This window comes from Jaculus jaculus, chromosome 7 (assembly GCF_020740685.1).
Source record: "Jaculus jaculus isolate mJacJac1 chromosome 7, mJacJac1.mat.Y.cur, whole genome shotgun sequence".
Classification (NCBI taxonomy): Eukaryota; Metazoa; Chordata; class Mammalia; order Rodentia; family Dipodidae; genus Jaculus; species Jaculus jaculus.
The window spans coordinates 130,691,609-130,716,606 of record NC_059108.1 but is presented as its reverse complement, the minus strand read 5'-3'; the positions used below and the strand labels follow the sequence as shown (position 1 = coordinate 130,716,606).

General features: G+C 39.7%; 1 protein-coding gene and 1 non-coding gene across 3 annotated transcripts in view; both read right to left on the bottom strand.

The window, feature by feature from the left end:
• Window positions 1–24,998, bottom strand: part of Eml5 (EMAP like 5) — a 136,155-nt gene that overhangs the window by 37,522 nt on the left and 73,635 nt on the right. For both annotated transcript variants that reach the window (XM_004649347.2, XM_045154447.1), the window contains exons 18-26: window positions 23,758–23,960; window positions 20,026–20,137; window positions 18,986–19,113; window positions 14,481–14,622; window positions 10,742–10,894; window positions 9,093–9,224; window positions 6,506–6,594; window positions 5,471–5,647; window positions 1,002–1,203 (exon numbers count right to left, since the gene is read on the bottom strand). In XM_004649347.2, coding sequence (XP_004649404.2) covers window positions 1,002–1,203; window positions 5,471–5,647; window positions 6,506–6,594; window positions 9,093–9,224; window positions 10,742–10,894; window positions 14,481–14,622; window positions 18,986–19,113; window positions 20,026–20,137; window positions 23,758–23,960 — 1,338 coding nt within the window. The remainder of the gene's footprint in view (window positions 1–1,001; window positions 1,204–5,470; window positions 5,648–6,505; window positions 6,595–9,092; window positions 9,225–10,741; window positions 10,895–14,480; window positions 14,623–18,985; window positions 19,114–20,025; window positions 20,138–23,757; window positions 23,961–24,998) is intronic.
• Window positions 9,536–9,641, bottom strand: LOC123462480. The gene has a single exon (XR_006638301.1). It is a non-coding gene; the product is annotated as a U6 spliceosomal RNA (small nuclear RNA).

Here is a 24,998-nt window from a genome sequence, read left to right as displayed (position 1 = left end):
GGGTAGTAAGGAATCAAACCCAGGTTGTTAGGCTTTACAGGCAAGTGCCTTAACTACTGAGCCATCTCTCTGGCCCTTTAAGAATTTAATTAATTTATTTATTTTCAAGCAGAGAGAGACACACACACAGAGAGGCAGAGAGCAAAACTATTTAAAAATATTAAGTTCGGCCTGGTGTGGTGGTGCACGCCTTTAATCCTACCACTCAGGAGACAGAGGTAGGAGTATCACCATGAGTTTGAAGCCACCCCGAGAATACAGAGTGCATTCCAGGTTAGCCTGGGTTAGAGTGAGACCCTATCTCGAAAAACCAGAAAAAAAAATTAAGTTCAAAGCTATAAATTTTTTTTTTTTTTGGTTTTTCGAGGTAGGGTCTCACTCTGGTCCAGGCTGACCTGGAATTAACTCTGTAGTCTCAGGGTGGCCTTGAACTCATGGCGATCCTCCTACCTCTGCCTCCCGAGTGCTACGATTAAAGAAAGGCGTGCGCCACCACGCCTGGCCTCAAAGCTATAAATTTTAAGAATATTTGCTAAAACTGTGATTGTTTCACAGATAATTGATATGTAAGTCATCAATACCTATCAGCCATGAGTCATAAAAAACAATTTTGGTATAAATCTGAGCCCAAAACACTAATGGTACAATTATTCAAACACTGTTATTACTTGTTTTAACTTCTGTACTTTCAATCAGTTATACTAATTTTTTAAAAATATTTATACTGAAATATTTTTTTTTAATTTTTTTTTAAATTTTTTATTTATTTATTTGAGAGCGACAGACACAGAGAGAAAGACAGATAGAGGGAGAGAGAGAGAATGGGCGCGCCAGGGCTTCCAGCCTCTGCAAACGAACTCCAGACGCGTGCGCCCCCTTGTGCATCTGGCTAACGTGGGACCTGGGGAACCGAGCCTCAAACCGGGGTTCTTAGGCTTCACAGGCAAGCGCTTAACCGCTAAGCCATCTCTCCAGCCCTGAAATATTTTTAAATGACATACCTCCATCTTCCTCAGAATCGATATCAGATTCTTCACTATCGCACAGCCTTTTTTCTCGATAGCTCTCCATTTCATTTGTCCATACCATTAAGGACATATCGGTACCTCCCAGGGTAACCAACATGCTGTCATCATAAGTCCAACGAACATTTGTGACATGTGTACTATGAGCCACATACTTCTTAAACTTTCCGAATTTTCCCTAAAAATTAAGAATATTCAAACATTTTTCCTGAGGATTTTAACATTTAAAAAGTTCTATTTAAATTTTGAACTAATTATACTTTGTTATGTTTTCTTTCTTTTTTGGGGGGGGGGTTGAGGTAGGGTCTTGCTCTGGCCCAGGACGATGGAATTCACTCTGTAGTATCAGGATGCCACTGAACCACAGTGATCCTCCTACCTCTGTCTCCTGAGTGCTGCGATTAAAGGTGTGCACCATCACACCTGACTTTTCTTTCTTTTTCTAACTTTCTATTGGTAATTTTCATACATGTACATAATATATTTTAACCATAATCCCCTCTCATTACTTTCCTTTCTTTTGTCCCCATTCCCCTTCCACTGGACCCCTTTTTGCAAGTAAGCACCTTTAACCACTGAACAATCTCTCCAGCTATGGACCTTTTTTGTTTCCAATTAGTCCATGTTTGTTTGTTTGTTTGTTTGAGGTAGGGTTTCCCTCTAGCCTAAGCTGACCTGGAATTCACTATGTAGTCTCAGGCCAGCCTCAAACTCTGGATGATTCTCCTACCACTGCCTCCCGAGTGCTGGGATTAAAGGCATGTTCACCATGCCCAGCATCTTCTTCTTCTTTTTTCCTTTTATTTATTCATTTTTTAATCTTGGACATGCCATGGCTTATAGCCACTACAAATGAACTCCAGTCACTTTGTACATTTGGCTGTATGTGCGAACTGGGGAATGGAACTTGGGTCATTAGACTGTGCAGGCAAGCACTTTAACTGCTAAGCCATCTCCCGCCCCTAGTCCCTCTTCTATTTTGATTTTTTTGTGGTTGTTGTTTTCATCCATCATCCATGTTGATGGACCCAATATCGTGCAAGTTAGGTTATGACAGCTGCTGTGAAGTCATGAATTCAATCTTTCTCTAATACAGTATTAAAAGTTAGATACACCAAGTATAGTATGAATTTAAAAAACATGAAAAATACTGAAGTTAGCTAGCATTAAAAAAAAAAAAATTCCAGGGCTGGAGAGATGGCTTAGCAGTTAAATGGTTTGCCTACAAAGCCTAAGGACTCAGGTTCAATTCCTCAGTACCCACGTAAGCCAGATGTACATGGTGGCACACGTGTCTAGAGTTTGTTTGCAGTGTCTAGAGGCCCTGGTGCACCCATTTTCTCTCTTCCTCCCCATTCTCTCTAATAAATAAAGATAAAAATTAAGGGATGGAGAGATAGCTTAGCATTTAAGGCACTTGCCTGCAGAGCCAAAAGACTCATGTTTGACTCAGCAGGTCCCATGTAAGTCAGATGCACAGTGACACAAGTGTGCAAGGTTGCACATGCGCACAAGTGGCACACACTTCTGGAGTCCAATTGCAGCGCTTGGAGGGTCTCTCTCTTTCTCTCTCTCTCACACACACACACACACACACACACACACACACACACACACACACTCACATTTTAAAAAGGCAGTCTGGGGCTCAAGGGATGGCTTAGCAGTTAAGGCACTTGCCTACAAAGCCAAAGGACCCAGGCTTGATTCTCCAAGACCCACATAGGCCACATGCACTAGGTGGCACATGCATCTGGAGTTTGTGGCAGCTGGAGGCCCTGATGTGCCCATTCTCTTTCTCTATCAAATAAATAAATTTTTTTTTTTTTTTTTGGTTTTTCGAGGTAGGGTCTCACTCTAGCTCTGGCTGACCTGGAATTCACTCTGGTGTCCCAGGGTGGACTTGAACTCATGGTAAAAAGGCAGTCTGTTCAGCTTGCCTCAAAAAATTTAAAAAATGAAAAACTAAAATTTTAAATTCTAAAACCTGATGAAGACAGAATACAATTGGTAGTTTCATAATTATCAATATTAACTCCTTTGAAATACATCTGGAATTCTGTATCAAACATATAAAAATAGGGTAAAAGCCTTTAAGTAGTTTAAATGGTCAACAGCAGTTAATTACAATGCATTATCTATGAAACAGTGCATCATTAGAAAATAATGATCACACAGATATAATTACTGCTGGTAATAAACACAAATAAGAAATGACATACATGCCTATGTAGAACATGGCTATAGTAACAAAAATAATTACTTTGGCATGTATACATACATACATACATACATACATATATATATAACATATGTGTATACACATACATACATATATATACACACACAAATATATTTCAGCTTAATTCATTAGTATTATACTTTATAAAGCACTACACACAGATTGTATGTTTACTTACTTAGGTATCTGGCACATGCAAGGCAAGTGTTCTACTAAGCTATAGCCTCAGCCTTGAATTTTCCTTTTCAAATTCAAGAAAATTCTAGATTATAGATATTGGTAACTTTAAAATCTAGAAGTTAGCATTGCCAAGCAAATTTCAGACCAATAAATCATAAAACAGGATTTTTTTGAGGTAGGGTTTTAGTCTAGCCAAGGCTGATCTGGAATTCACGATGTAGTCTCATGGTGGCCTCAAACTCATCATGATCCTCCTCCTACCTCTGCCTCCAAGTGCTGGAATTAAGGGTGTATGCCACCATGCCCAGTGATTTATTTATTTTTAATAAAAAAATTTTAATATCTTATTTATTTATCTATTAGAGAGAGAAAAAGAAAGATGTAGACACAGAGAGAATAAGCATGTATACACCAGGACCTTCTGCTACTGCAATGAACTCCAGATGCATGCATCTGGCTTTATGTGGGAACTGGAGAATCCACCCAGGGCTGTCAGGCTTTTCAAGCAAGTTTCTTTAACCACTAAGCCATCTCTCTGCCATAAGGAGGATTTAGGGAGCTACATATATTTATTTATTTTTGGGTTTTGGAGGTAGGGTTTCACTGCAGCTCAGGCTGACCTGGAATTCACTATGTAGTCTCAGGGTGGCCTCGAACTCTCACGGGGGCTGTATTTTCAAAGGCGTTAACATTTCTTAAGCAAAATAGTAAAGAGCAAAATCAGCTAATTCTTCAGGGGAAAAACAAAGACTCAATGAAGGTTAGGGAAGGGGATCTTCCCTTAAAGCAGAGTGAAAAAGCCATTTCTCTAACGCTGTGTGGTTCTTGTTAGAGTGCTCGTCCTTCCTCCTCACCTTCCCCACTGAGGATCAAACGAGGCTCACACATGCCAGACAAGCACTCTACCGCTGAGCTATACCCCGCCAGCGCATCTATGAGTTCTCAAGGAGAACTTGTGATTTCAGTTACGTGCTCATCTAGGAACACTAGTATGGGCAGTTACTTCAGACCGCTGTGAGCTCAGCATCCTGTTAGTTCACTGTCCTGTTTGACATTCTTTCATGTTTATATTAGTGCTAAGCTATCATAGCCAACTGAATTTATGATAATTAAGAAGTAGATGCAGGGCTGGGGAGATGGCTTAGCAGTTAAGGCAAAGCCTAAGGACCCATGTTCAATTCTCCAGTCCTATATAAGTCAGACACACAAGGGGACACAAGCGCACAAGGTTGCACATGCGCACAAAGTGGTGCACGTGACTGGAGATCAATGACAGTGGCTAGAGGCCCTGGTGTGCCAATTCTCTCTTGCGTGTTCCCTCCCCTGCAACAGGCCAGTCTGTTGGGCTTTCCTCAAAAAAAAAGAAAAAAAAGAAAAAAAAAAGGAAAAAGAGAAGCAAATCCATCCTTGTTTGATACTTGAATTATAATTTTGTACTAAGTAGAGGCCTACTGCTTGTAGTAGTTTAAACAGAAGAAAGTGAATAAAAGAACTGAGAAAAAAAAAAACCTGGGTAATTACACAACACAGCACAGTTGGGCAGAAATGTAAGAATCTATGATGTTTGCTCCTAGCAAAAGAAAAATATTAAATCAAATGTTTACTTTTGCAGGTGTTTTAAGTAGTTTGTAATCAATTGGTTAATAAATTTCCATGTAAAAGCTTTAGCTACATAGGGTTTATACTTAATCTTAGTGGTATATGTTTAAGTTATTCTTATAAAGGCTATACACCCTTAATCCCAGCACTCAGGAGGCAGAGGTAGGAGGATCACTGTGAGTTCCAGGCCACCCTGAGACTTCATAGTGCATTCCAGGTCAGCCTGGACCAGAGTGAGACCCTACCTTGAAAAAGAAAAAAAAAAAGATATAAATACAATGTCAAGAATAGGAATTAATTCTGAGTTTCACAATATAGCATTACATGTTATAAAAGCATTACTCATGTTATACAGTCATAGGGAAAAATATAACCTTAAGCATTTTCATCATAATGATCATTAAATATGTTAAAGAATACATACTTTAGCAGGAAACCTAAATAACTTCACAAATCCCAAGTCATCTCCTGTAGCTAGGACCATTTTGTCACTGGTGAGGCAAGAGGCAGTTACATCTGTGACTTCTCCAATTACTGGCCAAATTCCCTCACAACTCACACCAAGTACACTTGTCCATGATGCCCAGCTAATTTTTTCCACCTAAAAACATTCAGAAATTACTGTAAGTTATAATATTTTACACCCAAATCTTAACACTGTTTTTGTCACATGCAAAGTTAAAAGATTTAATGGAAAAATAGCTAAAACATTAGTTGTCTTGATTTTTGTAGCTTTCTGGAGTTTACTTCCTACAGAAAAATGTCAACATAACATTACGCAGAACCTACATACCTACTGTATGTTCTAGATACTGCACATACAGTGGCAATAAGACTGCTTCTACTCTCAGATTAATCAAAAACATTCCTGCATTCCATGTGTAAGTTCCTCCTAATGTATGACAAATATGTTTTCCATGTAATCATTCTGGAAATTAAGAACTTTAGAGAGTCCCAGCCTTAATTAAATTATTTTCATGTTAAATTTGTGGAGCTTCTCTTCCTAGGCCATACCAAATAAAAATTAGTAATACTGCCACTTCTTATCTCTCTGCCTCCTCTCTCCCCCTCTCTCCCTGTTTCACCTCTCTCCCCACTCTCCAAAACTGAGCAGTTTTCCTTTTTACAAAACCCTCTTCAGCCCTCCTTCTCCTTTTCCTTCTCCTCTCTTCCCCCAAAACTGAGCACACAATTTTCCTTTTCCCCTCTTTTCTTCCTCCCCGCCCTTACCCAAATGTGACTCTCACAATAGGTATGAGTTTATTCATTCATTTTCTTAAATCAGTATCTCTTCCTTTGCCCATCTATGTATTGTAGCCCAGGAAAATAAAACTCACTCAAAGAACAGCTATAACTGAAATAACATGAATGTCACACGTAGCTAAATGATGAAAGGAGGCAGCAGCTTTCCAACCACTCCTAAGCACACGAGCACCCTCTATGAGCACCACTGTCCTACCTCCACACTGGGGATGCTCTGTGTTCTCCCTCTGGGAGCTTCAAAGAACAACTGTTCTTTAGCACCAGTGTTGACCTGCAAAAGCTTTCCTTTAAAAAAATAAAATATATATATACAGAGATATTAAAACATATTACATATATATGTACATATGTGCATGCATGTGTGTGTATATATAAATACACACACACACACACACCCCATTAGTACAATGTTTAAATTTTATAGGAAAAATGAAAGTCAAATATAAAAGCACCATGCCTGGTGGCACAGTACTGTAATTTCCACTATTCAGGCAGCTAAGGCAGGAAAGTTGTAAGTTCAAGGCCTGCCTAGACTATAGAGTGAGACTATAGAGTGAGAGGCAAGCTTGGGCATCTCAGTAAGACCCTGTCTTACAACTGATACAATTTTTTAAAAAGGGACGGGAGAGATGGCTCAGCGCACTTCCTGAACAAGCATGAGGGCCTGAGGAGGCTTGTGCCCACCTAACTTAGAGGCTTCAGAACCCACGCAAACAGCTGGGCATGACTATGTGTATCTATAACTCCAGTCCTATGTGAAGCAGAGACCAGAAAATTGCTGGGGCTTGAAAAAACAGGAGACTTCATTGCAAGGAAAAATCAGGTAGGTGAGTGATGGAGGGGTTATCTGATGCTCTGTGGGCCCACAGAGTGCCATAGGCAGGTGCATGGTGGGGGCACTAGCACATAGTTGTGAATATACCATACACACCACATCTACCCACACCGCCCACAATCCACCAAACATACTACTCACATATAAAAATGTAAATAAATAAACAGGCTGGGGATATAGCTCAGTGGTAGAGCAACTGCCAATCATGTGTAAGACTCTATGATCAATATCCCAGTATTGCCCAATTAAATGCATACAAACATAACATACATACATACATACATACATACATATATTTATATATATACACACATACATATATATACATATATATTTATGTATCTTCTCTGTAGTGAATATATTAAAGTTCTGATTTTCTGAATTTCCATATAATCAAACAATTCAAAATGGTTTAATTTTGGTGTATACATAAAACTATTTTGCTTATGCACATTGAGAAAACTTGCAGCAAATCTTACAGTCTTAAAAATATTTTAAAAATGTTATTCACACACACACACACACACACACATTGTGCATATTCATGGGTATGTCAGGGCCTCTTGCCACTGCAAATGAACACTAGATGCTTGTACCACTTTAAAAAAATTTTTACTTATTTATTTGAGAGATAGAAAGAGAGATGAAGAGGTATATGGACCCACTGAGGACTCCTGTCACTGCACGTGAACTCCAGATGCATGCTCCACTTTGTGCATCTAGCTTTATGAGGGTACTGGGGAATCTGACCCAGGGTTTGCAAGCAAGTCCTTTAACCACTGAGCCATCTCTCTAGCCCACTTTCACCAATTTTGTGTCTGTACTACATGGCATCTTGGGAATTGAACCCAACCTGGCAGGTTTTGCAAATAAGCACCATTAACTTCAAAGCCATCTTCCTAATCCCATGTTGTAATCTCTTTTAGAGTACAAGGATTCTGTTTAACAATCTTTGGGAAAACTTCAGATTATAATATTAGATTTATAAAGCCTAAAAGGCTGGACATGGTGGTGCATGCCTTTAATCCCAGCACTTGGGAGGCAGAGGTAGGAAGATTGCCATGAGTTCAAGGCCACCCTGAAACTACATAGTGAATTCCAGGTCAGCCTGGGCTAGAGCAAGACCCTACACCTCGAAAAACCAAAAAAAAAAAAAAAAAAAAAAAAAAAATACAAAGCATAAAGTATGAAAGATAAATGAGGGCTTTTAAACGATTTAACATTTATACAGATCTATCACTGTCAAAGGCCATGCATTCTGCTGAAAAACACACTCATTAAATACTTCATTATAAAATTATGACTATTTTTATATCTGACAAAAATTAGGGTATTATCATGACTTAAGTATTTTTCTTATATAAAATTTAAATTACTGAAGCTGGGAATGGTAGTGCATGCCTTTAATCCCAGTACTCAGGAGGCAGAGGTAAGTGGATCGCTGTGAGTTCGAGGCCACCCTGAGACTCATAGTAATTTCCAGGTCAGCCTGGGCTAGAGTGAGACCTTACCTTGTAAAACAAAAACAAAACAAAAAATTTAATTACTATAAAAGAAAACAACTTACCATTTACGATACTATTATTTGAATGAAATTAGATTAAGTAATAAAAAACCTAAACTTCTATAGTATTCACCTTCAAGTAAAATAAAGTTGTGGAAAACATTTTTTTTAATTGTTTTCCCCAAGACTTTAAACCTATTTGCTGAGTTTTCCTTTTTTTTTCCCCTCAAGGTAGGGTCTCATTCTAGCCCAGGCTGACCTGAAATTCACTATGGAGTCTCAGGGTGGCCTCGAACTCATGGTGCTCCTCCTCCTACCTCTGCCTCCCAAGTACTGGGATTAAGGCGTGCACTACTATGCCTGGCTGAGCCATGTTTCTTTTAAAACAGCTATAAAAAAACCAGGTTAAACTTGTATAAAATCTTATGTTATGTGAAATCTTACCTCTAACATCCCAGTCAATATGGGTTACGTAACTGGTAGCTCCTTTGCATATTCCTACGCGTTTACTACTCATGACATTGTATATGTCTATAAAGCCGTCATGAGATGCCACAGCTAGGTACTTCCCAGAACCTACAACAGAAACATATCTGTTTAGTACTTTCTACCTGGAGAAATAACTTTTACATTCTGCGACAAGAGTTAATGGTCTTAATATCACTTTTGAGCAATCTTAGGTGTTTCATAAGTTGTCACCAGGCAGATGTGTTACCTATCACATGATAATTTTTTTTTCAAGGTAGTGTCTCATTCTAGCTCAAGCTGACCTGGAATTCACTCTGTAGTCTCAATGTGGCCTTGAACTCTTGGCGACCTTCCTACCTCTGCCTCCCAAGTGCTGGGATTAAAGGCGTGCACCACCATACCTGGCTCAAAATATTTTTTAAAATATGGAATGCTTCACAAATTGGCATTTCATCCTTACACAGGGGTCATGCTAATATTCTCTGTATTGTTCCAATTTTAGTATATGTGCTGCCAAAGTGAGACTAACAACATATTTTTTCAATGATATTAATAATTAGCAAAATGAAGTAAAATTTCCTAGCTTAACAAATTAGTTCATCAGAGAACAAATCATTGAAAATCAATATGTAGACTCCTCTAAATTAAAAAAATATAATTAAACCAACATAAAATTTTGTCTAACATTAATAATGCATGCCATTGCAGTATGTCCTGTAGTACAGATAAGGAAACAAAGAAATTACTGACATAAAGTTCACTCAATTTCAAAAGCATTAAGTATATAATGAAAATAGTCATCTGGATTTTTCTTTTTTTTTTTTTTTTTTTTTTGAGGTAGGGTTTCACTCTAGTCCAGGCTGACTGAAATTTCACTATGTAGTCTCAGGGTGGCCTCAAACTCATGAGGATCCTCCTACCTCTGCCTCCCAACTGCTGGGATTAAAGGCATGTGCCACCATATCCGGCATTCATCTGGCTCCTTTTATGTTACCAATATAAAAGTTTAGAGAAGTGGGCTGGAGAGATGGCTTAGTGGTTAAGGCGTTTGCCTACAAAGCCAAGGGATCCCAGTTTGATTCTCCAGGACTCATGTAAACCAGATGCATAAGGGGGTGCATGTGTTTGGAGTTTGTTTGCAGTGGTTGGAGGCCCTGGCATGTCCATTGTCTCCCTCTCTCTCTTAAATGAATAAAGAAAATATATTTTAAATTGTTTGGAAGCTGACATTGGAACGAACTCTAAATAAGATTATTTGCACTTGTCATATTCAGAGTATATACTCCTCACCATTCTGCTCCAGTCAAAAAGTAAAATTCTGGGCTGGAGAGATGGCTTAGCAGTTAAGGGGCTCACTGGCAAAGCCAAAGGACCCAGGTTCAATTCTCCAGGACTCATGTAAGCCAGATGCACATGGTGGCACATGTGTCTGCAGTTCTTTACAGTGGCTGGAGGTCCTGGCATACCCATCCTCTCTCTTTCTATCTGCTGGCCCCCTTCAAATAAAAATAAAATTTTACAAAAGTAAAATTCTGAGATGATAATAAGTTAGTCAAATTATACACTGATGCATTTACTCAATGTCACAATGAAGTTAATCAAATGCAATTTCAGTGTAATCTTACCAGGTGAAAATCGGATATCTGAAATAATGTCTTTTCTGTGGTGAAAAGACACAAGATCCTCTAGGGTATCTGCATTTGCCATTAAGAAGCTTCCATCATTGAGACCTACAGCTAGAGCCTTTCCATCAGGAGAAAAACAGCAACACCTTCCACCTGAAAAAGAAAAAAGCATGTGCCAGGTAATTTTCTCTTACGTTTCTTAAAAAATATGTTCTTAAAACACCTTTAATTGCCGGGTGTGGTGGTGCACACCTTTAATCCCAGCACTTGGGAGGCAGAGGTAGGAGGATTGCCATGAGTTCGAGGCCACCCTGAGACTACATAGTGAATTCCAGGTCAGCCTAGGCTAGAGGGAGACCCTACCTCAAAAAAATCAAAACAAAAACAAAAAAAAACCTTTAATTTTAAAGAAGATGCTTGCACCATGGCCTCAAATCAACACAAAAAGATGTCAAGACATACTGATGAACAAACTCACTTCTAAACTGGACAAAAATGTGTACTCATATTTACCTTTAAAGAAACTAAGTTGATGAAAAAGAATGAAAGGTGTCTTTTGTTTGGTTTTTTGAGGTATTTTGTTTGAGGTATTTGTTTCCCAGGCTGACCTAGAACTCACTATGTAATCTCAGGTTGGCCTCAAACTCACAGTGATCCTCCTACCTCTGCCTCCTGAGTTCTGGGATTAAAGACATGTCTGGCCACTCCTCACATTTTATATGCTGTACTTGACAAGGACCTTCTAGTAACCTGGGAAAATCTCCACAACTTACTTTTGCAACTCAATGCACTGTGCTTTTCGAGGCTTAGAAGAAATAACAGCCATTTTGTTTTCAATGTCTCATGCTGAAACTTTTATATTTCTTAAGTGTTTTTGGTAATTTCTTAATAATTTAAAAGTATTTTTTAAATGCACAGCTATATTTATATTTAATACCAGATCTTTTACCAATCATTTGTACTTATACATTTTGTACTTAAACATAATAAACAGCCTCACTAATTTTACTTTAAATTGTTCTATTTACACATATCACATCTTAAGTAGTAAAACACAAATATTAAATTGTACACTTTGGTGAGGAAGGAAGGACTCCAAATGCTTTATCATCATTTGGTTCCAGCATTATAATCATATGACAAAGGAAGAAAAGATGTTAGAAAAACATGTGGCTAGAAACAAGGAAGACACAAGGAAATAGACTTATCTGCCCTAGGTGGGTTTAACACGGAAGGGAAAAATACACTTGAGAATTCGCAAGCATAGGTGTTTCATGGAGATCTTGGATTTGAACTTGTATTATTACCTAACATATGCTATTCCAGTTAAAGGAAGTAATCTTTAGTGGACCTGGGTGATAGCACCTACATACAAACCCCTGCAAGGACACAAAATCTTTAGGAAAGACAGAACACAGTTCACAGAACTCCCACAGGTGAAGGAAGCCCAGCCAGACAGGAACCTACAATCCAAATCTTAAAGTACAAAGGAAAATGGACCACTCAGAGAGCAGAAAAATAAGCTTGCTTGCAAAGCCTAAGGACTTATGTTGTACTCTCCAGGTGCCATGTAGCCAGATGCACAGTGACACAAGCGTACAAGGTCACACATGGGCATATTCATCTTGGAGTTTGAATGCAGTGGCTAAAGGGCTCTGGAGCACTCATTCTCTCTCTCACACACACACATTTTAAAAAGGCCAGTCTTTGGGCTTGCCTCAACAAAACAAAACAAAATAAAACAAACAAACAAAAACTAATAGTGGCAATTGAAGGGAATTGTAAGAAGCAAACAACAGCAACAAAGCACATAAAAACCAGAATGAGCCGAGCGTGGTGACACACGCCTTTAATCCCAGCACTTGGGAGGCAGAGGTAGGAGGATCACTATGAGTTCGAGGCCACCCTGAGAGTACATAGTGAATTCCTGGACCAGAGTGAGACCCTACGTTGAAAAACAAACAAACAAAATGGAATAAAAATGCTATACATCAGTCAATAATAGAAAGGGAGGATGGCACCCAGAATTCAAGTATTTTTAGACACTGTGGTTAACTTCACAATTTTAGTGAAGTATACATTTCAGTATATAACAGAAAACTTGAGAAGAAAATAAATTCTAAATTTTAAGTCAATCTCAAAGGAAAAAATTAATTGAGTTAGTTATAAATTTGTGCTAAATAACTTCAACTGACCCTTACTATATAGATAGCCAATCCTTTCTATTAACTATGTCACATTTCTTATAGCAAATGTGCCCAACTTTTCTAGCTGAATTCTTCCTGTAGTATCTTCATTCTACAACATTCCTTACAGTTTTACTAAGAAATTAAATGCTGTTTGTATATCCTCAATCTACCCTAATTTAATAGAAACTTTGCCCTAACAACTAAAACTCTGTCTCTCTACATTAAGAGCTTTCCTCCTACAAATAGATTCAGTTGTTTCATCCTAAAATAGACTTCCCTCACCTACAAATTTCAAGACTCATTATATATAGTGAGATCCTGTGTGTTTTTCTATTAGTCTAGGCTGGCCACAAACTTGTGATCCTCCTGCCCAGTCTCCCAAGTACTGACAGCATAGGCATGCACATTCCTTCCCTCTCCCTCCCTCCTTCTTTCCCTTCCCTTCCCTTTCCTTTTTCTATCTATGTACATATGTATGTACGTACATACATATGTATGTATGTATATGTATATCATCCATCCATCCATCTATTATCTATCTATCTATCTATCTATCTATCTATCTATCTATCTATCTGCCTGCCTGCCTGCCTGCCTACCTACCTACCTAGTGTTTTTGAGGTAGGGTCTCACTCTAGCTCCAGCTGACCTGGATCTTATTATGTAATCCAGGGCTGGCCCCAAACTCAGGGTGATCCTTCTACCTCTACCTCCTGAATACTAGGATTAAAGGTGTGCACCATCACGCCCAGCTTAGCTGGCTTTTACAGCTAAAGCCTTCTTTATAAATTTCCATTTTTGAATTGTGTAGAATCCAGAATACAAATAGATAAAAAGAAAAATGTAAGCTGGGCATGGTGGCACATGCCTTTAATCCCAGCACTCGGGAGGTAAAGGTAGGAGTATCTCTGTGAGTTCAAGGTCAGCCTGAGACTCCATAGTGAATTCTAGGTCAGCCTCAGCTTGAGTGAGACCCTATCTCAAAAAACCAAAAAAAAAAAAAAAAAAAAAAGAAAGTAGGGCATGCAACTTGAGTTCGTTTGCAGAGTCTGGAGGCTCTGGTGTGCCCATTCCGTCCTCTAATAAATAAATATTATTTAAAACAGAGAATAATCTAGGTTTTATTTACTTCCTGTATTCTTTCATACACCACTGAATCTTGCTGACTTTAGGCATGATTGTAGGAAATCCCATAAAGCAGACACTAATTTTCTTCATGCAACATCAGAGGGGGGAAAAAATTTTAGGGGCCAGAGAGATGGCTTAGCATTTGCCTCAGAAGCCTATGGACCCAGGTTTGGTTCTCTAGCACCCACGTAAGTCAGATACACAGGTGGTGTTTACAGTGGCTGGAGGCCCTGGTACACCCATTCTCTCTCTCTGCCTCTTTCTCTCTCTCAAATAAATCAATCAATCTTTAAAAACATTTTAGAGTAAACATTTTAGAATATTTAAAGACTTTTATGTGCCTATGATTGCTTTCTTAGAGATTTGTGAACGCTAGGAAGCTGTGGCAACTTAATCTGTGGTCAAGTCCGAGAGTCTCTTACCCTTTTTCAATTTCCGGACAGCCAACATACAATGACTAGGAGAGAGATCCCATATTCTTAAGGTTTTGTCATCACTTACAGTAGCACAGATAGGCAGGTAAGGATGTGTGGCCAAACCCCACACTTCTCCTTCCATGTGTCCCTATGAAGAAAACACAGACAAGATCAACCCAACCTAAAAATATATGCATGAGAGTAAGGAATTCCACAACTTGCTCACCAGTGAAACTGATGTAAAAAATTAAATTCAGTCATGTATAAAGTCTTGAAATGATTTTGTGAGTCAAGTTTCCATATCTGGGTTCGTAATAATAGCTCCTAAACTCTCAAAGAAACTGACTTAATAGCAGAATGCAGAAAAATTCATGACTGAGAGTGCACTCAGACACAATGGAGGCTATAATGAAATGGCGGGGGGGAGGGAGATTGGCCGACTCAATGATACATAAATCTACATCACAGACTACTTCACTTGTCCGAGAGCGCCAAAGAAATCTCAAAATAAATAAATAAATAAATAAAGCCCCACCAAGGAGGAGCCAATATAGAGTCAAAACAAACCTCAAACATTAACCAAAAAAATCACCCCTTCAAAGGATACAAAATTTGATTGGTTTAATTTGTGATGAAATTTACATGCAGGAAAATGTTGACAGCAATACAGCAAGCAGTTAACAAGTAATAGAAATTAACGGCTGGGCAAGAGACAAAGACAATACTTCCCAAATCATTTTATAAAGCCCCATCAGCCTAAAACCCAAATCAGACAAATCATACAAAAAAATAAATATGCTGAGCAAATATCCTTCTATGACTGCTACAGCCCTCTGTGAAAATATTAGCAAACTCAATACAAAACATGCAAAAACAATTATCTATGACATCAAAATGTAAGACTGGCACACCCAGAAGACCAATTAATCTAATAATACTGTGTCAGAATGAAATGGAGGGCTGAAGAGATGGCTCAATGGTTAAGGTGCTTGCCTGAAATGCCTAATCACCCAGATTTGATTCCTCAGTATCCATGTAAAGCCAGATGCACAAAGTGGTACATGCATCTGGAGTTCATTTGCAGTAGATAGAGGTCCTGGTGCACCTGTTTTTTTCTCTCTCTCTGTTTTAACCTCTCCCTCTCTCCTTGCAAATGAATAAAAATAGAAAAGAATGAAATGGAAATAAAAGTCCCTTGGACATCTTAATAGACATAGGTAAGGGCTGGAGAGATTGCTCAGTGGTTAGAGACACAGGAAAAGCATTTGACAAACTCCTCTTCAACCACGATAAAAACATTTAACAAACTAAGAAAACTGGGCTGAAGAGATGGTTTAGTGGTTAAGGCACTTGCCTAAGGACTCATGTTCAACTCTCCTGGTCCCATATAAGCCAGATGCACAGTGACACAACGTGCAAGGTTGCACATGTGCACAAGGGGCACACGTGTCTGGAGTTCAACTGCAGTGGCTGGAGACCCTGGCATGTCAATTCATTCTCTGTCTCTCTCATAAAAATAAAAGGCAGTCTACTGGGCTTGCCTTAAAAAAAAAAAAAAGGCACAATTCCTCATCTGTAATGCCATCTGTGGAAAATCTGCAGTTAAACAGACATGGTAGCATAGACCTATAACCCACATACTTTGGAAGCTGAGGCAGGAGGATAGCTACAAACTGCAGGCCATCCAGGCATATGTAGCAAGACCCTTTTGTGAGTTCAAGGCCACTTTGGATTATAAACTGTCAACTGAATGAACAAACAAAACAATAAAGCATCCACCATCTTTTCAATTCAAAGGCATGCTATGTAATTGAAATAAATAAGCAAGATAGCATTAGTATATGTTTATTTGCCTATATTATCTCAATCTGTCAGGTATTAATAATGAAGTATATGTAGTATTCTCACCTCTGTGTACTCTTTGGACTCCTAAAAGAGTGAAGGAAGGGAAAGAAGAAATGTGTTGTATTAAGAAAAAAAGGAGGGCTGGAGAGGTGGCTTAGTGGTTAAGTGCTTGCCTGTGAAGGCCAAGGATCCCACTTCAAGGCTCGATTACCCAGGACCCATGTAAGCCAGATACACAAGGTGGCGCATGCAGCTGGAGGCCCTGGTGTGCCCATTCTCTTTTTCTCACTATCTGTCTCTGTCTGTTGCTCTCAAATAAATAAAAATAAGCATTTTTTTTTAAAAAGAAGAAAAAAGGAATTCCCTTTTTTCTTAAAAAAAAACAAACAACTAACTAATTAATTTGAAAGAGAGGGACAGACAGAGGGAAAGAGACAGAGAATGGGCACACCAGGGCCTCTAGCCACTGCCAATGAACTCCAGATGCATGCACCACCTTGTGCATCTGGCTTTACGTGGGTACTGGGGAATCAAACTTGAATCCTTTCACTTTGTAGGCAAGTGCTTTAACTGCTAAGTCATCTCTCCAGCCCCCAACAGGAATTCTTTTTTAAGATAAAAGGTAAATGTGCCTGATATGGTGGCAAACACCTTTAATCCCAGCACTTGAGAGGCTGATGCAGGAGGATCACCATGAGTTCAAGGCCACCCTGAGACTACCAAGTGAACTCCAGGTTAGCCTGGGATAGAGCAACACCCTATCTTGAAAACAAAACAAAACAAAACAAAACAAAACAAGGCAAACATAAGTTTTATGTTACTATTTAGAATTGCACAAGAGCAATTTTCCTTTTTTTAAAAAATTTTTCTTATTTTAGACAGAGTGTGAGAGAGAATTGGCATGCCAGCCCTCAGCTACTGAAAGCAAATTCCAGAAGCTTACACTACCTAGAAGGTACGTTGTTGTGACCTTGCGCTTGCCTCACCTGTATGCGTCTGTCTTATGTGGAATCTGGAGAGTTGAATATGGGTCCTTAGGCTTTGCAGGCAAGCGCCTTAACTGCTAAGCCATCTCTCCACCCCCACAAGTGCAATTTTTCATCAGGTAGATCCAAGTTGTCTCTCTCTGTGTGTGTGTCATTGCACCCATGCACCCACACTGTGTTTTACTGTTTTACAGTACTGACTTATTTCTCTACTTTTCAGGAAAACAACACACACTGAAGAAATGTTTATGTGAAAATCTACAAACTGGGGCTGGGGAGATTGCTCAGTAGTTATAGGCAATTGATTGCAAAGCCTGCCGGCCTGGGTTCAATTTCCCAGTGCCCACATAAAGCCAGATTCATAAAGTGGTGCATGCATCTGGAGTTTGCAGTAGTCAGAAGCTCTGCCACACATATATTCTCTTTCTCTTGCGCATGCATGTGCATCCCAACACTTGGCAGGCAGAGAGGTAGGAGGATCAGTGTGACTCTCAGGTCACCCTGAGACTATATAGTGAATTCCAGGTCAGTCATGGCTGGAGCAATACCCTATCTCAAAACAAACACACACAGAGACTCTAACAAGTCATTCTTTTTTTTTTTTTTTTTTGAGGTAAGGTTTCATTCTGGCTCAAGCTGATCTGGAATTCACTATGTAGTCTTGAACTCAAAGCATTCCTCCTACCTTTCCCTCCAAGAGCTGGGATTAAAGGTGTGCACCACCACACCCAGCTTCTAATCAGTCATTCTTAATGGAACTATTAATGATTTTGTGGCTAGGTTTTTTTTTTAATTTTTTGCCATTTGAGTTTACATTTCTGCCATGTAAGTATTTATTTCTATGGTTTCAGTAAGAAAACTGTAGTATACAGTCATAGACTCTTTTTTTTTTTTTTTTTTTTTTTGAGGTAGGGTCTCACTCTAGCTCAGGCTGACCTGGAATTCACTATGTAGTCTCAGCTGGCCTTGAATTCATGGCAATCCTCCTACTTCTGCCTCCCAAGTGCTAGGATTAAAGGCATGCACCACCATGCCCCACATAAAGTCATTTTTAAACTTTTTTTTTTAATTAATTAATTTATTTATTTGAGAGCGACAGACACAGAGAGAAAGACAGATAGAGGGAGAGAGAGAGAATGGGCGCGCCAGGGCTTCCAGCCTCTGCAAACGAATTCCAGACGTGTGCACCCCCTTGTGCATCTGGCTAACGTGGGACCTGGGGAACCGAGCCTCGAACCAGGGTCCTTAGGCTTCACAGGCAAGCGCTTAACTGCTAAGCCATCTCTCCAGCCCTAAACTTTTTATGTTAGAAACTTAAGAAAAAAAATTACTTAACTAAAGACTTTCAGAGATAAATAATTTACGCTTAACAAATATGCTTCAAATAAGTAAAACTAAATATTAAATAAATGTATTGGGATAATTATGGCTAGTTTTTCTTTCTATTAGTCTTGTGATTTATGATAAGAATTTACTCAAAATATTTACATTTATTCTACATGAGATTATGCATACTTATTAGTGGTTTATCTATGACTAATTTTACTGTAACCATTAACAGATATTTTCCCAATTAAGATAACATTATTGTCATCATTGTCAGCTTTGTCTCTTGTTCTGAGAGGGGGAAAAAAAGCTATGCAAAGGAAAGAAGGAATATTAATTAGCATGTAAAAGTACCTGGACCAGAAGTGTTATTGGGCCACTTTTATCCACTTCTAGTATTTCACCATTCTTTGTGCCAACTAATATATGACCATGTCCTAATGATATGGCACGTATAGATGGGTTATCTTCCAAGAGAAGACCTGAAATGTTAAGTGGAGATGTTCTTGTAGGTATGAAGGTAAATATAATACAAGGACACATATTTTGCCACTGTTGCTATTTAACAATGAAAATCATATTATAAGGGTTTCTCTTATATTTTAAGAATTCTAATGATACACAGAATTTTCAATTATTAATCTCAAAATAAGTAGACTTCTATTCTATTACAGATTCCCCAACTACCATTCTATTTCTTTGCCTCTTACATTAGAAATTCTTCTTCTACTTCTGTCCCTACTAAGTCAGATAATATTCCAGGTCAAAATTTTAATTCAATGTAAAACATAGATTATCCCCTTGTCTATTATGCACTAGGCAGGCCTCAATGGTATATCAGTGGGCATGCTAACAGGTCCAGCTCCTCCAACACTCCAACAGAGCACAAGTGAGGACTATATGGAAAAAGAAACATACAGAAAGGGAGTTTAACCTTTCAGGGTAAGGTGAGTGTAGAGAAGTCATCCTAGAAAACAAAAGTGAGATGTGAAAAATGTACACGTGGTTAGCTCACCAGAGGGGAGGGGAAGAACAAATTCTAGGTAAACATGATGGCATGCAGCAGGGCCTGGAGGGCGGGAAGAGCATGACAACACGCCCCTTACAGGAAGCAATGCCCTGAAAAGAAGAAGGGCCAGCGAGGCTGGAGGGGCAGGTCAGCAACACACCAACGTGGAGACTTCCTGACCGGCAACAAGAAGGATTCTCATATGGAAACTTTCTTTAGAAAATTAAAACACTAAGTATTATCAGTAAGGTAATTGGTTAATACTTTATCATTTGTATCCCAGAAAACAAGTTTCTGAAAGGACAATGATGCTGGTTATCAAGTTAAGTGATGTCTCCTATTACAAATGAACAATTTTTTTCCTATAAAATAAATATCAAGCTACCTTTAGATCCTGGGGCCAAAGCAGCTCTTTTTATAGCATAAGTCTTGAGACATCTTTCGAAGGAGTCATCCCAAAGAGCTATGACACCATCTTTTCCTCCAGTTACAAATCCCTATGAAAAAAGGTTCAAGTTAATCAAAATCAAAATATATTAAAAATCACCTTTACAAGCTGGGCGTGGTGGTGCACACCTTTAATCCCAGCACTGGGAGGCAGAGGAAGGAGTATCACTGCGAGTTCAAGGCCACCCTGAGACTCCATAGTGAAGTCCAGGTCAGCCTGGGCTAGAGTTGAGACCCTACATGAAAAAAATAAAGAACAAAAAAAATCACCTTTATACTGAAAAATTCTGAAGGGTCTAGTCAAAAGTAAAACTTCTTTTTTTTTTTTTTTTTAAATTTATTTATTTGAGAGCGACAGATACAGAGAGAAAGACAGATAGAGGGAGAGAGAGAGAAAACGGGCGCACCAGGGCTTCCAGCCTCTGAAAAAGAACTCCAGACGTGAGTGCCCCCTAGTGCATCTGGCTAACGTGGAACCTGGGGAACCGAGCCTCGAACCGGGGTCCTTAGGCTTCACAGGCAAGCGCTTAACCGCTAAGCCCTCTCTCCAGCCCAAAAGTAAAAGTTCTGAATAACGAATATCAATATAAGAATATTATAGTTTTCAAAACATCAATGTGTATGTGTGTGTGTGTTTATTTGTGTGTGTGTGTATATGTGTATGTGTGCGCAGAGATTGGTGCTGAGGATCTTCTTCAACCACTCTCTACCTCAATGTTCTGAGACAGTCTCTCCCTGAACCTTCAGTTCACCATTTTAGCCATCGAACCCTAGGGATCATCCTATTTCCACCTCCCCATTGTTGGGATTACAGGTATGTACGTTCAGACCCAGTTTTTATGTGGGTGTTAGGGACCCGAACTCAAGTCCTCATGCTTACAGAGCCAAATGAGCCATCTCCTTGTCCCTAATATTCTTCTTCTATGACAGGATGTTAAATACACAGTTTCTATTTGGCACCATGAAATCTACCACTTTTAGCAAGTTACATATACCCTTCTAGACTGTTTCCTGCTTCATTCCTTTATATATATTATTTGTTTGAGAGCAAGACAGAGAGAGAAGGATGAGGAGGAGAGAGAGAGAGAAAGTGTGTGTGTGTGTATTTATGGGTGCACCAGGACCTCAAGCCACTGCAAATGAACTCCAGATGCATATGTCACCTTGTGCATCTGGCTTATGAGGCCACTGGAGAATCAAACCTGGGTCCTTAGGCTTCACAGGCAAGCACCTTAATCACCAAGCAATCGCTCCCACCCTCTACTTCATTATTGTAAAAGAGGGGATACCAGTATTTGAGAGGTATGATTACATAAATATCAAGCAGCCAGCATCATTTTAACATATAAGGACTTAATACATATTAAGCTTTTGTGGTGGTTTGATTCAGGCGTCCCCCATAAACTTAGGTGTTCTGAATGCTAGGTTCCCAGCTGATGGAGATTTGGGAATTAACACCTCCTGGGGGCAGTGTATGGTTGGGGGCGGGCTGATGGGTGTTATAGCCAGTTTCCCCATGCCAGTGTTTGGCACACTCTCCTATTGCGATTGTCTATCTTATGTTGCTTATGTTGGCCAGGGGGTGATGTCCACCCTCTGTTCATGCCATCAATTTTTCTGCCATCGTGGAGCTTCTCCTTGAGCCTGTAAGCCAAAATAAGCCTCTTTTTCCCAGAAGCTGCTTTTCATTGGGTGATTTCTACCAGCAATGCAAACCTGATGTCAGGAGTAAAGTGGTACCAAGGAGTGGGATTGCTGCCAGACACCTGACTGTGTGGCTCTGGCCTTTTGGAGCTGATTTTCAAGAGGAATGTGAAAGGATTTGAAACCTTGGCCTAAGAGATGCCTTGCAGTGCTCTAAGTACAGCTTGATGGACTATTCTGGTCAGAGTTGAAAGACCTGAATGCAGTAAGAACTATGGACTGTGAGGTTTTACTTATGAGGGTGAGAAAGAGCTTTGCTTGGACTGGGCTAGCAGTCTTGTGTGAGAAGCTTGCTGTTATACCTGTGTCCTGAGAAGATGTGCAGGGTTGCTCTGCATAGAAATGAACTGGTGTGAGCAGAGGGATATGGCACAGAAAGAAAATTCTGGGGGTGAACTGCTGCCTGTTCAGCTGCAATTGAGAGAGATTACAACCTTTGAGATTGGGCCAGCTGACCTGTACTGAGGCAACAAAAGAATGTAGACTCTTTTGAAGGGGACTGAATGCTGAAGGAGTGTCCTGTTCTTCAAAGTCTGCTTTATTCCCTCCTGGATTAACAAATTGGCACCTTACCTGGTATTGTGGATTATAAGAAATGTTGGAAAGAGGGTCACTGAGCTTGCAACAAGGTCTTGTGTTTTGGAAATGCCCATGGGCACTGTGAAGCAGGTTTGCTGGATGCCTGCATGGAGACCCCATGGGGCCATGAGGATGAACCATGGATTGCAGTGGAGACCCAATGGAGATGCTAGGATCATGACATGGCTGCCAAGGAGAGCTGCTGGCCATTTTCCATGACTGTGAGTAGCCTCGCTGGAGGGGTGGAATTGGAATGCCAGAGATTTGTTGCTGGTTAGAATTACTGGACTTGGAGATTTGTCACTGGCTAGAGTTGTTGGACTTGGGAGTTACAGTTTGATGTTTGTCCTGGTTGTTTTAAATCTTGTATTGGCTGAATATTTCTTTGCTATGCCCAATGCTATCTTCTGCAGTGTGAATGTTTATTGTGTGCCATTTAGGGTATTTTGAAGTTATTTTTTGGTATTATGGCTCAGTTAAAAGATCTTGAACTATGAGGATGTATGAACATCATTGGAGTTGATAAAAACTGTGGAGACTTTTAAAGGTAGATGAATGCATTGCATTTTACAACGTATATGGTTATCAGTTTATGAGGGCCAGGGGTGGAATGTGGTAGTTTGATTCAGGTGTCTCCCATGAACTTAGGTGTTCTGAATGCTAAGTTCCCAGCTGATGGAGAGTTGGGAATTAATGCTTCCTGGAGGGAGTGTATTGTTGAGGGTGGGCTTATGGGTGTTACAGCCAGTTTCCCCTTGCCATTGTTTGGACACTATTGTCCTCCTTATGTTGGCCAGGGAGTGATGTCCACCCTCTGCTCATGTCATTATTTTCCCCTGCCATCGTGGAGCTACCCTTCGAGCCTGTAAGCCAAAATAAACCTCTTTTTCCCACCAGCGTCTCTTGGTCAGGTGATTTCTATCAGCAATGCGAACCTGACTGCAACAGATTTATTTTTAAAATTTCCTTTCCTTTCTTTGAAACATAAAATATGCTTTAAGCTTGGGATCCTCCTGCTTCTGCCTCCTGAGTTGTTGAAATTATAGGTATGAGCCATCATGTCTAGCAAAACTTCATTCTCATCTAGCTCAGGCTGACCTCGAACTTGCTATTTAGGTAGCTAAGGATGATCTTAAACTTCTGATTCTCCTGCCTCCATCTCCTGGGATTACAGACATGTACTATGATGCACAGTTCAAAGCTTTGTTTTTAAGTAACAGACTTATCTCAGAGTGTGTTTAGGGCTTTGAAGAAAGGAATCAAGTCAGTCAAGAACACTCTGACTTTGGCAAGTAGAATGACAGTGTCCCATTGCTTTTGCAGATGCTCAGTACTCCATGACCACACTGCTGACTGGATTTCACTCACAACTGCATAGCTTACTTACTTTTTCCAGTGCATGCATGCTGAACACTGGTCCATCATGTGCTTTAACTGTTTTTACAAGAAAGATATCTCTCCAGATGCACACATCTCCTGTGGATGTTCCAGAAAAAGCCATCTCTTCAGTCCATCCATATACTGCACACATCATTGTGTCATTCTTCCCCAGTGTGCCTATGTAGCCTTTTCTTCCAATCAATCCTCCTCCTGATTCATAAAAGAAAATTACAAAAGCATCACTTTCAATATGCACATAGTTATAAAGAAGTACAATTTCGTTTTTACTACTGCTTGGGGAGGAAGACATGTATGAGTACAGAGAAATAAAAGTTTCAATCAGTAGATTTTAGGCTACAGCTTTATAAAAGTTTTAAATGTTTTTATTTTTATTTATTTATTTGAGAGATAGACAGAGGGGGGGAGAAAATGGGCACACAAGGGCATCCAGCCACGCATGCACTGTGTATCTGGCTTACGTGGGTCCTGGGGACTCAAATCTGGGTCCTTTGGCTTTGCAGGCAAGCGCCTTAACTGCTAAGCCATCTCTCTAGCCCAGGCTATAGAATTTTAGACAAGTAAAATACAAACTACATTAGTTTTAATAAATTTTGGAGTTTTTTCATTTTGTAATTTAAAAATATTTATTTGCAAGTAGAGAGAGAGAGAGAGAGAGAGAGAGAGAGAGAGAGAGAGAAGAGGGACGGAGATAATGGGAATGCTAGGACCTCCAGTGACTGCAAACAAAATCTAAATGCATGTGCTACTTTGTGCATCTGGCTTTCCATGGGTTCTGAGGAATTGAACCCAGGCAGTCAGGCTTTTCAGGCAATCATCTTAACCACTGATCAATCTCTCCAGCCCAATCTTGGCTATCTTCTTTCTTTCTTTTCTTCCTTTCCTTTTCCTCTCCTCTCCTCTTCTTTCTTCCCTTCCCTCCCCTCCCATTCCTTCCTTTCTTTCTGAGAAAGAATTGGCACACCAGGGCCTCAGGCACTATAATCAAACTCCAGGTGCTTATGCCACCTAATGCACATGTATGACCTCATGCTTGTACCACCTTTGTGTGACTGGCTTATGTGGGATCTGGAGATAGATGGAACATGAGTCCTTAGGCTTCATAGGCAAGTGCTTTAACTGCTAAGCCATCTCTCCAGACCCCCTTATTTTAGAGATAGAGTGAGAGCAAAAGCAAGAGACAGTAAGAGAGTGGACATTTTTTCATAATGCTTCACAAGATTTTTATTA